This window comes from Scyliorhinus torazame, chromosome 17 (genome assembly GCF_047496885.1).
Source record: "Scyliorhinus torazame isolate Kashiwa2021f chromosome 17, sScyTor2.1, whole genome shotgun sequence".
Lineage (NCBI taxonomy): Eukaryota > Metazoa > Chordata > Chondrichthyes > Carcharhiniformes > Scyliorhinidae > Scyliorhinus > Scyliorhinus torazame.
Genome location: NC_092723.1, coordinates 77,428,175 through 77,444,343, shown reverse-complemented (window position 1 = coordinate 77,444,343; position 16,169 = coordinate 77,428,175). Strand labels below are relative to the sequence as shown.

The following is a 16,169-nucleotide window of genomic DNA, read 5'->3' as shown; positions in this document are numbered from 1 at the left end:
AAAAAAAAAATCTAATTAAATAGTATACAGGGATTGGATTTAATCTGACACAAAAACATCTTTCGAAAGTTTAATTTCAAAAGTTTAATTTAAAAGAATAAATCATGGCAGGACAGTTGCAAGATGTGGTTTGCTCCTCTTGCTCCATGTGGCAGGCTGGGGACAGTTCCAATCCCCAGGGTCAGCATGTGTGCAGGAAGTGTCTACAGTTACAGCTCCTGGAAGCTCGAGTTTCAGAGCTGGAGAGGTGGCTGGATACACTGTGGAGCATCGGCGAGTCGGAGAGTATCGTGGGTAGCACATATCGAGAGGTGGTCACACCGCAGGCTCAGACTCCGCAGGCAGGAAGGGAATGGATGACCACCAGACAGCAAGAGAGTGAGGCAGGTAGCGCAGGAATCTCCTGTGGCCATTCACCTGTAGAACAGATATGCCATTTAGGATATTGTTGAGGGGAATGGCCTCTCAGGGGAAAACAGCAACAGCCAAACCCATGGCACCACGGTTGGTTCTGCTGCAGAGGGGAGGAGTAATAAGTGTGACATTGCAATAGTTATGGGGATTCAATTGCAAGAGGAATAGACAGGCATTTCTGTGGCCACAAACGAGACTCCAGGATGGTATGTTGCCTCCCTGGTGCTAGGGTCAAGGATGTCTCGGAGCGGGTACAGGACATTCTGGAGGGGGAGGGTGAACAGCCAGTGGTCGTGGTACACATCGGTACAAACGACATAGGTAAAAAAAGGGATGAGGTTCTAAATGCAGAATACAGGCAGCTAGGAAGGAAGTTAAGAAATCGGACCTCAAAGGTAGTGATCTCAGGATTACTACCAGTGCCACGTGCTAGTCAGAGTAGAAATGACAGGATATATAGGATGAATATGTGGTTGAAGAGATGGTGTCAGGGGGAGAGTTTCAGATTCTTGGGGCATTGGGACCGGTTCTGGGGGAGGTGGGACCTGTACAAACCGGACGGTCTGCACCTGGGCAGGACTGGAACTGATGACCTAGGGGGCTCTTTGCTAGAGCGGTTGGGGAGAGTTTAACTAATATGCCAGGGGTCTGGGAACCTACGCCAGGAGTCAGAGAAAGAGGGAGCAAGGACAAAAGCAAAAGGTAGAAAAGTGAATAAGAAAAGTGATAGGTGGAGAAACCAAGGACAAAATTCAAACAGGGCAGTAGAGAAAAATATTGGGAGCAAGACAAGCATTGTGAAAACAACAAACTTAAAGGCTCTGTGCCTCAATGCACGGAGCATTTGCAATAAAGTGGATGGACTAATCGCGCAGATAGATATAAATGGGTATGATATAATTGGGATTACGGAGACATGGCTGCAGGGTGAACAGGGATGGGAAGTGAATGTCCCAGGGTTCTCAGTATTTAGGAATGACAGGCATAAAAGAAAAGGTGGTGGCGTGGCACTGCTGGTTAAAGAGGAAATTAACACAATAGTGAGAAAGGATATTAGCTCTGACAATGTGGAATCTGTATGGGGAGGGTTGAGAAATACCAAGGGACAAAAAACATTAGTAGGTGGCATATATAGACCTCAAAACTGCAGTGGTGAGGTTGCGAATGGCATTAAACAAGAAATTAGAGACGCATATAATAAGGGAATATCGGTGATCATGGGTGATTTTAATCTTCACATAGATTGGGCAAATCAAATTAGCCACAATGCCGTAGAGGAGTAATTCCTGAAGTGTATCCGGGATGGTTTTCTTGATCAATATGTGGAGGAACCAACTAGAGAGCAGGCCATCTTAGACTGGGTACTGTGTAATGAGAAGGGAATCATTGCCAATCTGGCTTTGCGAGACCCCTTGGGGATGAGCGACCATAACATGATAGAATTGTTTTATCAAGATGGAGAGTGAAGTAGTTGATTCGAAGACTAGGGTGCTGAATCTTAATAAAGGGAACTATGAGGATATGAGGCATGAGTCGGCCTTGATAGATTGGGGAGAGTTACTGAAAGGAATGACAGTGGATAGACAATAGCAAACATTCAAGGAACACATGGAGGAACTACAGCAACTGTTCAGTCCAGTCTGGCACAAAAGCAAAGGGGGTAAGAGGGCCAATCCATGGCTCACAAAGGAAATTAGAAATAGTATCCGATACAAGGAAGAAGCATACAGATTGGCCAAGAAAAATAATAGGTCTGAGGATTGGAAGCAGTTTAGAATTCAGCAAAGAAGGACGAAGGGATTGATTAAGAAGGGGAAAGTACAGTATGAAAGGAAGCTTGCAGAGAACATAAAGACTGACACTAAGAGTTTCTACAGTTTTGTGAAGAGAAAGAGATTGGTAAAGAGAAATGTAGGCCCACTACAGACAGAAACAGGGGGATGCATAATAAGGGAAAAAGAAATGGCTGAGCAATTGAATACATACTTTGGTTCTGTCTTCACAAATGAGGACACAAATCAGAAAATGCTTGAATTCATTATCAAGGACTTTATAGCGGAACATTTAGAAAGCAGTGGCAGGATCAGTCAGAGTCAGCATGGATTTATGAAGGGAAAATCATGCTTGACAAATCTGTTGGAATTCTTTGAAGTGGGAACCAGTACAGACGATAAGGGGGAGCCAGTCATTTGGTATATTTGGACTTTCAGAAGGCGTTTGACAAAGTCCCGCATAAGAGATTATTGTGCAAAATTAAAGTGCATGGGATTGGGGGAAATGTATTGAGGTGGATAGAAAATTGGTTGGCAGAGAGGAAACAAAGAGTAGGGATTAATGGGACCTTTTCAAATTGGCAGGCAGTAACCAGTGGGATACCACAGGGATCGGTGCTGGGACCCCAGCTATTCACAATATATATTAATGATTTGGATGAGGGAACAAAATGTAACATCTCAAAGCTTGCAGATGATACCAAATTGGGTGGGAGGGTGAACTGTGACAAGGATGCAGGGATCCTACAGCAAGATCTGGACAGGTTGGGCGAGTGGGCAAACCAATGGAAGATGCAGTATCATTTGGATAAGTGTGAGGTTATTCATTTTGGAAGCAAAACAGGAAGGCAGATTACTACCTGAATGGTTGTAAATTGGGAGAGGAGTGTGTGCAGCGGGACCTGGGCGTCCTTGTGCACCATTCACTGAAGGCAAGCATTCAGGTGCAGCAGGCGGTAAAGAAGGCTAATGGTATGTTGGCCTTCATTGCGAGAGGTTTCGAGTATAGAAGCAGAGATGTGTTGCTGCAATTATACAGGGCCTTGGTGAGGCCACACTTGGAGTATTGTGTGCAGTTTTGGTCTTCTCTGAGGAAGGATGTTCTTGCTCTCGAGGGAGTGTAGCAAAGGTTTACTAGACTGATTCCGGGGATGGCGGGACTGTCATATGAGGAGAGATTGACTAGGTTGGGATTGTTCTCGCTGGAGTTCAGAAGAATGAGGGAGGAATCTCACAGAGACTTATAAAATTCTAACAGGATTAGACAGCGTAGATGCAGGGAAGATTATACCAATGATGGGTGTGTCCAGAACCAGGGGTCACAGCCTGAGGATTCAGGGTAAACCATTTTGGACAGAGATAAGGAGACATTTCTTCACATAAAGAATGGTGAGCCTGTGGAATTCATTACCACAGGAAGTAGTGGAAGCTAAAACTTTGAATATATTCAAGAGGCGGCTGGATATAGAACTTGGGGAGAATGGGATCAAAGGTTATGGGGAGAAAGCAGGATTAGGCTATTGAGTTGGATGATCAGCCATGATCGTGATGAATGGCGGAGCAGGCTCGAAGGGCCAAAAGGCCTCCTCCTGCTCCTGCTCCTATCTTCTATGTATCTATGTATCTATGGATGCCCAGTCTTGAATTGTGAGTTCGAAGTCTATCCCATTTAGCATGGTGGTAGAACATGATGTGAAGATGGGACTATGTCTCCACAAGGACTGTGCGGTGGGGCACGCCTACTGATACTGTCCTGGACAGATGCATCTGCTGCAGGCAGATTGGTGAGGATAAGGCCAAGTATGTTTTTCCCTCTTGTTGGTTCCCTCACCACCTGCTGCAGTCCCAGTCTAGCAGCTGCGTCCTTTAGGACCCGGTCAGCTCGGTCTGTGGTGGTACTGAGCCACTCTTGGTGATGGACATTGGAGTCCCCTCCCAGAGCATATTGTGCGCTCTTGCCATCCTCAATGGTTCCTCCAAGTGGTGTTCAACATGCAGATCGGATTCATCAGCTGATGGTGGCCGGTATGTGGTAATCAGCAGGAGTTTCCTTGCCCGTGTTTAACCTGAAGCCATGAGACTTCATGGGGTCCAGAGTCCATGTTGAGGACTCCCAGGGCAACTCCCTCCCGACTGTATAGCAGTGTCGCCGCCTCAGCTTGGTCTGTCCTGCCGGTGAGACAATCGTGCTGTCTGGGATACTGTCTGCAAGGTGTGATTCTGTGAGTATGCCTATGTCAGGCTGTTGCATGACTAGTCTGTGAGACAGCTCTCCCAACTTTGGCACAAGCTCCTTCGACAGGGCTGGGTCTGCCATTGTCGTTTCCGGTGCCTGATTTGATGCCGGGTGGTCCGCCCGGTTTCATTTCATTTTTATGTTTTTGTAGCGGTTGAATACAACTGAGTGGCTTTCTAGGCCATTTCAGAGGACACTTAAGAGTCAACCACATTGCTGTGGGTCTGGCGACACATGTAAGCCAGACCAGGTAAGGGCGGCAGATTTCCTTCCCAAAAGGACATTAGTGAACCAGATGGGTTTTTACGACAGTCAACAATGGTTTCATGGTCATCATTAGACTTTTGATTCCAGATATTTTACTGTATTTAAATTCCACGGCCTGCCGAGTAGGATTTGAACCCGGGTCCTCAGATCATTATCCTGGGTCTCTGGACTACTAGTCCAGTGACAACACCACTACGCCACCGCCTCCCCTTGAGACACATCAATTCCATACTCCCAAAATGCCTTGAATCATTGCAATTCGCATACCGCCACAACCGGTCCACAGCAGACGCCATCTTCCTAGCCTTACACTCACTCCTGGAGCATCTCGACAACAAGGACACCCATGTCAGAGTCCTATTCATTGGCTACAGCTCCGCCTTCAACACCATAATCCCAGCCAAACTCGTATCAAAGCTCCAAAACCTGGCTCCTCCCTCTACAACTGGATCCTCGATCCTGACCTACAGACCACAATCAGTAGAGATAAACAACATCTCCTCTACCATAGTCCTCAATACCAGGACCTCACAAGGCTGCCTACGTAGCCCCCAACTATTCTCCCTATACGTACATGACTGTGTGGCAAAATGTGGCTCCAACTCCATCCACATGTTTGCTGATGTCACGACCGTAGTGAGTCGGATCTCAAACCATGATGAGTCAGAGTACAGGAGGGAGATAGACAACCTAGTGGAGTAGTGTAATGACAACAATCCCTTCCTCAATCTACTGAGTAGTAATGCACTCCGTATGCTTCACCTGATGCCTGTGTCAATGTATTTACATTGTGTATTTCTGTATGTCCCATGTTTTTTTTAATGTACGGAATGATTTGTCTGGACTGTAAGCAGAACAATAACAATAGCAGTGACAATAAAACAAATACAAATAATTTGAGGATTGGGTGATACAGCAGATTTGAAAGAGAGGGACTGTACCTGAAGAGGGAAACCGGAGCCCAAAGGAGAAGGCGGGCAGTCAGCAGTTTAATGAGAATAGGGTTGAGGGAGCAGGAGGTGGGTCTCATTGACAAGATGAGCTCAGTGAGGGCGAGAGGGCAGGAGAGAAGCTGTGGAAAGATGGGAGTTCAGAGCAAGGTGGGGGGAGCATTAAAGGAGGTTTGAGCTGGTGGGTTAGGAGAATGGAGGGAGGGAGGTGGCAGAGGCAGCTGATAGGATGGTCTCAGTCTTAGTGACAAAGAAGTCAATGGCCTCCCCGGACATGTGTTAGAGGTGAGAGTCAGTACATACTGCTGACACCTCACATCAGTGTATATGGTACACACTGCTGCCACTGTTTGTCAGTGTATATGGCACACACTCCTGCCACTATGCATCAATGTATATGGGGCACACTCCCGCCACTATACGCCAGCGTATACGGTACACACTGTTGTCACTATGCATCAATGTATATGGTACACACTGCTGCCACTATGAATCAGATTATATCATACACACTGCTGACACTATGCATCAGTGTATATGGTACACACTGTTGCCACTATGCATCAGTGTAGATGGTAGATACAGTTGACACTGCTTCAGTTTATATGGTACACACTGCTGCCATTACGCTCCAGCGTTGACAGGAGAAGGTAATCTTGCCTATAAACATCTTTGTACTCTGGGTTGTTGGATGCAAATGCAGTGCCGCTATTGCCATCCATGTGTAGAGTTGGCAATGCCATTGTGCACCAAGGGGCAACATGCATAACCGGTCCATTCCTTGGGAGGCAACTTATTGCAAAGTCAGTGAGAAATACATAAAGTAGTGCAGGGCTTCAGCGGGGATTTTCACGCATGGAAACCTCCTAATGTACACAAAAGATCCAGTTACTCCAAAAACAAACCAAGAGCATTCAGGCTGAAAGCTGATCAGAAACACTTGAGACGTGATAACAAGCAGTGAGGCAAGAGAATGAACCACATTTTGGTAGGTAACATCATTTAAGCTGAATTATCAATCAGGTGAAGCTGTACAGATCCATTGACAACTCATGTGTCAAATACATCATAATCACCAGCCGGGTTAAACACTCCAAAATAATCCAGCCGCCTTGTGCTCCTAAATGGAGGACCTCCTCCATCAAAGTCATGCAAGAGAATTCATGCTGTGTTCTCATCGAGCCTGTCTGACTATTTTATAGCAATGTTTGGATGTCTGTGAATGGCCTCCTTGGAGAACTCTCATCAACTGAATGTCACATTCAACACCACTTCCTCCAGTGGAATAAAAGGGATTGAACACTCCAATGTACACGTTACACACACTGGAGTACGTCCCTGCAGACACATCACAACATGCAATGTGAGTAGATGCCAACGTATGTATTACAACACACAGTGGTGTAGATACCTGTGTAAACATTACTACACGAGCAGATTCCTGTGTACACATTACTACATATGGTCTGCATTTACTGCACATGGGAGCAGGTGCCTTTGTACACATTACTGCACATGCCTGTGTACACGTTACTATACATGGGAGCAGATGCTTGTGTACACATTACTGCACATGGGAGCAGATGCCTGTGTACACATTACTACACATGGGAGTAGATGCCTCTGTACACATCATGACATGCAATGGGAGTAGATGCCTGTGTACACGTTACGACACATGGGAGTAGATGCCTGTGAAATGAAATGAAAATCGCTATATGCCTGTGTGCACATTACTGCACAAAGGAGCAGATGTCTGCATACACCTTACTACACATGGGAGTAGATGCATCTTTACACATCTTGACATACAATGGGAGTAGATGCCTGCAAACGCGTTACTACACATGGGAGCAGATGCCTGGCCACACATTACTGCACATGGAAACAGATGCCTGTGTACACATTACTACACATGGGAGAAGATGCCCGTGTGCATATTACTACGCATGGAAGTATATGCCTGTGCGCACATTAGTACACATGGCAGTGGCTGCCTGTGTACACATTACTACACATGGGAGTAGATGCCCGTGTGCATATTACTACGCATGGAAGTATATGCCTGTGCTCACATTAGTACACATGCCAGTGGCTGCCTGTGTACACATTACTACACATGGGAGTAAATGCCTGTAAATATATTACTACACATGGGAGCAGATGCCTTGGTACACATTTCTACATGTGGAATTAGATGCCTGGGTACACATTACTACATATGGGAGTAGATGACAGTGTATACATTCGTACATATGGGACTAGATGCCTGTTCACACTTGCTGCACATGGGAGTAGATGCCAGTGGACACGATACTATATACGGGAGTAGAAGCCTGTGTGCACATTACTACATATGGGAGTAGATTCTTCGTACTCATTATGACACATGGGAGTGTCTGACTGTGTACACATTACTGCACATGGGAGTAGACGCCTGTGTACACATTATTGCATATGGGAGTGGCTGCCTGTGTACACATTACTGCATATGGGAGTGGCTGCCTGTGTACACATTACAACACATGGGAGTAGATGCCTGCGTACATTACTACACATGGCAGTAGATGCCTGTAAATACATTATTCACATGGGGGCAGATGCCTGTGTACACATACTAAATATGAGAGTAGATGCCAGTGTACACATTACTACATATGGGAGTAGATTCCTGTGTACACATTACTACATATGGGAGTAGATGGCTGTGTACACATTGCTGCACATGGGAGCAGATGCCTGTGTACACATTACTACTCATGGGAGTAGATGCCTGTGTACATATGGGACTAGATTCCTGTGTACACATTGCTACATATGAGAGTAGATGCCTGTGTACACATTATGACACACAGGGGTAGTATATGTGTATGAACAGTTTACAACACATGGGCGTATTAGCGAGAGGCAACACGGTTTTGTGATTGAGAGGTCGTGTCTCACTAACCTGATTGAGTTTTTCAAGGAAATTACGATGATGATTGATGAAGGTAGGGCAGTGGATGTTTTTTACATGGACTTGAGGAAGCCTTAGACAAGGTCCCTCATGGTAGAATGGTACAGAAGGTGAAGTCAGACATAGTCAGAGGTGAGCAAGCAAGATGGATACAGGACTGGCTCGGTCATAGAAGGCAGAGAGTAGCAATGGAAGGGTGCTTTTCTGATTGGAGGGCTGTGACTAGTGGTATTCCACAGGGATCAGTGCTGGGACCTTTGCTGTTTGAAGTATATATAAATGACTTGGAGGAAAATGTAACTGGTCTGATTAGTAAGTTTGCAAACAACACAAAGATTAGTGAAATTGCGGATAGCAATGAGAACTGTCACAGGATACAGCAGGATATAGGTCGGTTGGAGACTTGGGCGGCGAGATAGCCCAAGATGGAGTTTAATCCGGACAAATATGAGGTAATGCATTTTGGAAGGTCTAATACAAGGGGGGAATATAGAGTAAATGGCAAAACCCTTAAGAGCATTGACAGGCAGCAGAGAGGTCTGGGTGTACAGGTCACTGAAAGGGGCAACACAGGTCGAGAAGGTAGTCAAGAAGGCATACGGCATGCTTGCCTTCATTGGCCAGGGCTTTGAGTATAAAAATTGGCACGTAATGCTGCAACTGTGTAGAACCTTAGTTAGGCCACACTTGGAGTATAGTGTTCAATATTTCATTTCTGGTCGCCACACTACCAGAAGGATGTGGAGGCTTTGAAGAGGGTACTTAAGAGGTTTACCAGGATGTTGCTTGGTATGGAGGGCATTAGCTATGAGGAGAGGTTGGATAAACTTGGTTTGTTCTCACTGGAACAACGGAGGTTGAGGGGCGACCTGATAGAAGTCTACAAAATTATGAGGGGCATGGGCAGAGTGGATAGTCAGAAGCTTTTTCCCAGGATGGAAGAGTCAATTACGAGGGGACATAGGTTTAAGGTGCGAGGGGCAAAGTTTAGAGGAGATGTGCAAGGGAGGTCTCTTTTAACAGAGGGTAGTGGGTGCCCAGAACTCTCTGCTGGAAGAGGTGGTGGAAGCAGGTACAATAGTGATGTTTAAGGGGTGTCTTGACAAATACATGAATAGGATGGGAATAGAGGGATACAGACCCCAGACATGTGGAAGGTTTTAGGTTAGATGGGCAGCATGGTCGGCACAGGCTTGGAGGGCCGAGGGGCTAGCTCCAGGGCTGTACTTCTCTTTGTTCTTTGGAGATACACATTTGTATACATATGTGCTGTATATGTGGAATAGTTTTTTCTGGTGATATTTGCCAAATGTAATAGTGTCACGAGGATTTGGCCCCTGGGTTATTTTTCAGACTGGGCAACAAGGGCAACTGGAATATAGAACATAGAACATAGAAAATACAGCACAGAACAGGCCCTTCGGCCCACGATGTTGTGCCGAACCTTTGTCCTAGATTAATCATAGATTATCATTGAATTTACAATGCAGAAGGAGGCCATTCGGCCCTTTGAGTCTGCACCGGCTCTTGGAAAGAGCACCCTACCCAAACTCAACACGTTCACCCAACACCAAGGGCAATTTGGACATTAAGGGCAATTTATCATTGGCCAATTCACCTAACCTGCACATCTTTGGATTGTGGGAGGAAACCGGAGCACCCGGAGGAAACCCACGCAGACACGGGGAGGACGTGCAGACTCCGCACAGTCAGTGACCCAAGCCGGAATCGAACCTGGGACCCTGGAGCTGTGAAGCAATTGTGCTATCCACAATGCTACCGTGCTGCCCTTGAGAATATGAGGTAAAATTTTACAAAGTGGGTTACACTGTAGCATCTCATCAGCTCAAAATGCCACGCACACAGAATGTGCAATGATTACACAATCGATACTCACTCAACTTCCTGGGCAAGTGGCTGAGCTCACCCTGAGAGTTACTGTGGACGGTGTTGGCTGGGCTGGGTTGAGCCAGTGGAGAGTCCGCCCTTGGCATTGGGCTGCAGGTTGGCACTTCACACACTTGCTCTTTCTGGGGAAACAGAAATTTCAAATTCGATGACAGTTTCCACAGCTCAAAAAAAACAGGAACAGTGCTTTAGTGCTGACCAATACAATCACTCCTGGGCTGCATGTAGAACACTGCAAGTTAACTGTTATCCCCACCATTGAATGAAGACAAACCACCCATAAAGAATTACGTTACAAGTTCTGCCTGGCAATATTCAATCCTCATTCCTTTACAAATGAAGTTGACCCATTTTGTGTGACACTAGGTTCTATCAATCAAATTAATGGGCTTCCTCCATTCAGACTGATGTATAACATCATGAATTCTCCTGGGGGGGGGGGCTGCTGTCCTCCAGGAAAACAGGAATGGGGATCCAATGATGGGATGCTAATTGACATAGTTAAGCCCCAAAAAGGGGTAATCTTGCAGCTTTGCCAACATTTTTCAGGTGGCACTCAGCTCAATGGAGGCAACTTCCCTATGGCAGGCTGGTGAGCCGGGTGGAGGCAGGGGGAGCCATCAGAGCTGGTAGATCCATTCCACCAAGAGCAGGCTGTCGGCATCAAGTGCCGCAATTGGTGCTCAGTTCAATCCAGTATAGGGCGTTTCTCTCCATTCATATGTTGATGGACCCTCACGGTCTTTGCTCTGCATCTGTAACACCCACCTCTGATTGGGCCTGCAGCATCAAGAGTCCACTGCTGTCTTTGATTGGACAGTGAGTGTGGAGCTGGCCAATTCAGAGGCTACGTCCAGGAAGATTGCTCTGCTGGTCTCACTCATGGCCAGTGTGGGCTCAGGACCCCCACCTGGTCCCGAGGTCAGGGTCCCAAAGCCTCCAGGAACATCCGGCCCATAGTTTCATCCTGCAGAAACCAGCCAATCTGTACATGCGTATCCTGTAGGTCAATTTCAGACATCTCAGGCTAGCTGGATCTAGGCTGGGGTCTCGCAGCATCATGGTTTGCATGTTCTCCCCGTGCCTGTGTGGCTTTCCTCGGGTGCTCTGGTTTCCTTCCACAGTCCAAAGATGTGCAGGTTAGGTGGATTGGCCATACTAAATTATCCCTTAGTGTCCAAAGATGTGCAGATTAAGTGGGGTTACGGGGATAGGGCAGGGGAGTGGGCCTAAGTGGGGTGCTCTTGGTAGGGCTGGTACAGTCTTGATGGGCCGAATAGCCTCTTTCTGCACTATCGGGATTCTATGGTTGTGATAGTGCACTCTTAGTCCAAAGGCGTCCTACCACAGTTGCTCGAGGGTTTGAATTCTGTTTAAAAAACTGTTCATTAATATTCTTTAGCGAACAAACTTTTACCCATCCTGACCCACAGATGAAACTGACTGTAAAAGTTTCCCTAGGTAAGTAGAGAAAAAGATTTTTTTTTAAAACAAAACATTTTATTAGGGCATTTATGATTTTACAATAACAAAAAATACAAATACAAATGAAAACATAATTCAGTGCATGACACCCCTCCCAACCAACAACCATACCCAGCCAAAATGGCTTATACATACAATTCCCCCATCCCTCCATCTCCTCACACTAATCCCACCTAAACTAAACTAAACTAACTCCTCCTAACACCGCCCCAACGTTCCCTACCCCCCCCTCCTATTGCACCTTCTAACAGTTTAGTTTTCCCCAAAGAAGTCGATAAATGGCTGCCACCTCCGAGCGAACCTTAACATTGATCCTCTCAGGGCGAATTTAATTTTCTCAAGCCTGAGAAACCCAGCCATGTCGCTAACCATACCCCTGATTTCGGGGACTCCAAGTCCCTCCAGTATAATAGGATCTGTCTCCGGGCCAAAATGCCAGCCTCTCTCGCCCCCTGGACTCCTGGGTCTTCCGACACTCCAAAGATCGCCACCTCTGGACTCGGGGACACCCTTGTTTTTAGCACCATGGACATGACATCAGCAAACCCCTGCCAAATCCCCGAGCTTTGGAAATCCCAAAACATGTGGACATGATTTTTGGGCCCTCCCGCATACTTCCCGCACCTGTCCTCCACCCCTAAAAACCTGTTCATCCGGTCCACCGTCATGTGTGCCCGGTGGACCACCTTGAATTGTATCAGGCTGAGCCTGGCACATGACCAGGCCGTGTTGACTCTACTTAGAGCATCCTCCCACAGACCTGTCTCTAGCTCTTTACCCAGCTCATCTTCCCACTTGCGCTTCACCTCCCTTACCTGGGTTCCCTCCCACTCCATTTCCGAGACCTTCCCTTCCCCCACTCCCATTTTTGAAATTACCCTATCCTGTATTCCCTGTGGCAGTACATAGAACAGTACAGCACAGTACAGGCCCTTCGGCCCACGATGTTGTGCTGAACTAAGATCAAATCAACCTACTCCCAATCATTCTAGTGCATTCCATATGCCTATCCAATAACCGCTTGATAAGTGTCCGACTCCACTACCATAGCTGGGAGTGCATTCCACGCCCCAACCACTCTTTGAGTAAAGAACATCCCTCTGACATCCCTCCTATATCTTCCACCATGAACTTTATAGTGATGCCCCCTTGTAACAGCTACGTCCACCGGAGGAAAAAGTCGCTGAACGACCACTCTATCTATCCCTCTCATCATCTTATACATCCCAAATAAGTCACCTCTCGTCCTCCTTCGCTCCAATGAGAAAAGCTCTAGCTCACTCAACCTTTCCTCATAAGACCTACCCTCCAATCCAGGCAGCGTCCTGGTAAATCTCCTTTGCACCCTTCCCAATGCTTCCACATCCTTCCTATAATGAGGTGACCAGAACTGCACACAATACTCCAAATGTGGTCTAACCAAGGTCTTGTACAGTTGCAGCAAAACCTCACGGCTCTTAAACTCAATCCCCCTGTTAATAAACGCTAACACACTATAGGCTTTCTTCACGGCTCTATCCACTTGGGTGGCAACTTTCAGAGATCTATGGACATGAACTCCGAGATCTCTCTGCTCGTCCAAATTCTTCAGAACCCTGCCGTTAACCCTGTAATCCGCATTCAAATTTGTCTACCGAAATGAATCACCTCACACTTATCAGGGTTAAACTCCATCTGCCATTTTTCAGCCCAGCTCTGCATCCTATCAATGTCTCTTTGCAGCCTACAACAGCCCTCCACATTATCCACCAATCTTGGTGTCATCAGCAAACTTATTAACCCAACCTTTAACTCCATCATCCAAGTAATTGATAAAAATCACAAATAGCAGAGGACCCAGCACTGATCCCTGTGGTACACCGCTGGTGACTGGGCTCCAGGATGAAAATTTACCATCTATCACCACCCTCTGTCTTCTATGTGATAGCCAGTTACTGATCCAATCGGCCAAATTTCCCTCTATGCCATGCCTCCTTATCTGCATGAGCCGATCATGGGGCACCTTATCAAACGCCTTACTAAAATCCATGTGTACGACATCAACTGCTCTACCTTCAAAGTTACCTCCTCAAAGAATACAATCAAACTTGTGAGGCAAGACTTACCCCTCACAAATCCGTGCCGACTATCCTGGATTAAGCTGTATCTTTCCAAATGATCATAAATCCTACCCCTCAGGAATCCTTTCCAATAATTTACCTATAACCGAAGTGTGACTAACCGGCCTATAATTCCCAGGGTTATACCTATTCCCTTTCTTGAACAAGGGGACAACATTCGCCTCGCTCCAGTCTTCTGGCACTATTCCTGTAGACAGTGAGGACATAAAGATCAAAGCCAAAGGCTCTGCAATCTCATCCCTCGCCTCCCAAAGAATCCGAGGATATATCCCATCAGGCGCAGGGGACGTATCTATCCTCAGGTTTCTCAAAATTTCTAACACATCTTCCTTCCGAATATTTACCTCCTCCAGCCTACCAGCCTGTATAGCACTATCCTCCTCAACAACATGGCCCCTCTCCTTTGTGAACACTGAAGAAAAGTATTCATTTAGGGCCTCTCCGATATCTTCAGACTCCATGCACACGTTCCCACTACTGTCCTTGACCGTCCCTAACTTCACCTTGGTCATTCTTTTATTCCTCACATAAGTGTAAAAAGCCTTGGGGTTTTCCTTGATCCTACCTACCAAGGACTTCTCATGCCCTCTCCTAGCTCTCCTAAACCCTTTCTTGAGCTCCTTCCTAGCTATCTTGTATCCCTCAAGTACCCTAACTGAACCTTGTTTTCTCATCCTTACATAAGCCCCCTTCTTCCTCTTGACAAGACATTCAACCTCTTTTGTAAACCATGGTTCCCTCACTCAACCATTTCCTCCCTGCCTGACAGGGACACACCTATCAAGGACCCACAGTATTTGCTCCTTGAACAAGCTCCACATCTCAATTGTGCCTATCCATGAGAGTTCCTGTTTCCATCTTATGCTCCCCAATTCTTGCCTAATTGCATCGTAATTACCCTTCCCCCCCCATTATAAATCTTGCCCTGCCGTATGTTCCTATCCCTCTCTATTGCTATAGTGAAAGTCACCGAATTGTGGTCACTATCTCCAAATGCTCTCCCACAACCAAATCTAAGACTTGGCCCCGTTCATTACCCAGTACCAAATCCAATGTGGCCCCACCTCTTGTCGGTCTATCCACATATTGCGTGAGGAAACCCTCCTGCACACACAGGATAAAAACATCCCCATCTAAACTATTCAAATTATCGTGGTTCCAAGCAATATTTGGAAAGTTAAAGTCACCCATGACAACTACCCTGTGACTACTGCACCTATCCAAAATCTGCATTGCAATCTTTTCCTCCACATCTGTTACTGTTTGGGGGCCTATAGATAACTCCTAACAAAGTGACCGCTCCATCCTATTTTTAACTTCAGCCCACACTACCTCAGTAGACAGATCCTCCTCAAACTGCCTTTCTGCAGCCATTATACTATCCTTGATTAACAATGCTATACTTCCACCTCTTTTACCACCTTCCCTAGTCTTACTGAAACATCTAAACCCCGGAATGTCCAACAACCATTCCTGCCCCTGTTCTATCCACGTCTCTGTAATGGGCACAACATCGTAGTCCCTTCCCCCACTCCCATTTTTAAAACTACCCTATCCTGTATCCCCTGTGGCGGTAGAAGTGGAAAGATCGAAACCTGCCTTCTTACAAAGTCTCTTGCCTGCAGATAGCGAAACCCATTCCCTCCCGGCAATTCAAACTCCTCCTCCAAATCCTCCAAACAACGAAAGTTCCCATCAATGAACAGGTCCCTCAGCCCCTCAATCCCTGCTGTCTGCCACCTTCCAAACTCCCCATCCAACCTCCCTGGCACAAACCGGTGATTTCCACAAATTGGAGCCCACACGGATGCCCCCTCCACTCCCATATGTTTCTGCTACTGCCCCCATACCCTCAGACACCACCAGCACCGGGCCTGTGGAGTACCGAGCCGGCGAGAATGGTAGAGGTGCTGTTACCAGCGCTCCTAAACTTGGCCCCTACAAGACGCCGCCTCCACCCGCTCACACACCGACCCCTCCCCTCTACCCATTTCCTGATCATGGCTACATTTGCCGCCCAGTAGTAATTCCTAAAGGTCGTAGGGCCAACCCTCCTCCCCC

At 46.7% G+C, this 16,169-nt stretch overlaps 1 protein-coding gene across 2 annotated transcripts in view; it reads right to left on the bottom strand.

Annotated features, from left to right (window-relative positions):
• Nucleotides 1-10,621, bottom strand: part of LOC140393961 (transcription factor ETV7-like) — a 160,997-nt gene extending 150,376 nt beyond the window's left edge. Inside the window, exon 1 of one of the 2 annotated variants that reach the window (XM_072480655.1) lies at nt 10,493-10,621. In XM_072480655.1, the coding sequence (XP_072336756.1) occupies nt 10,493-10,589 (97 nt within the window). In that variant the 5' untranslated portion in view covers nt 10,590-10,621. The remainder of the gene's footprint in view (nt 1-10,492) is intronic. The other variant, XM_072480656.1, reaches the window with a different exon arrangement.
• Between the last annotated feature and the right edge of the window lie 5,548 nt (nt 10,622-16,169).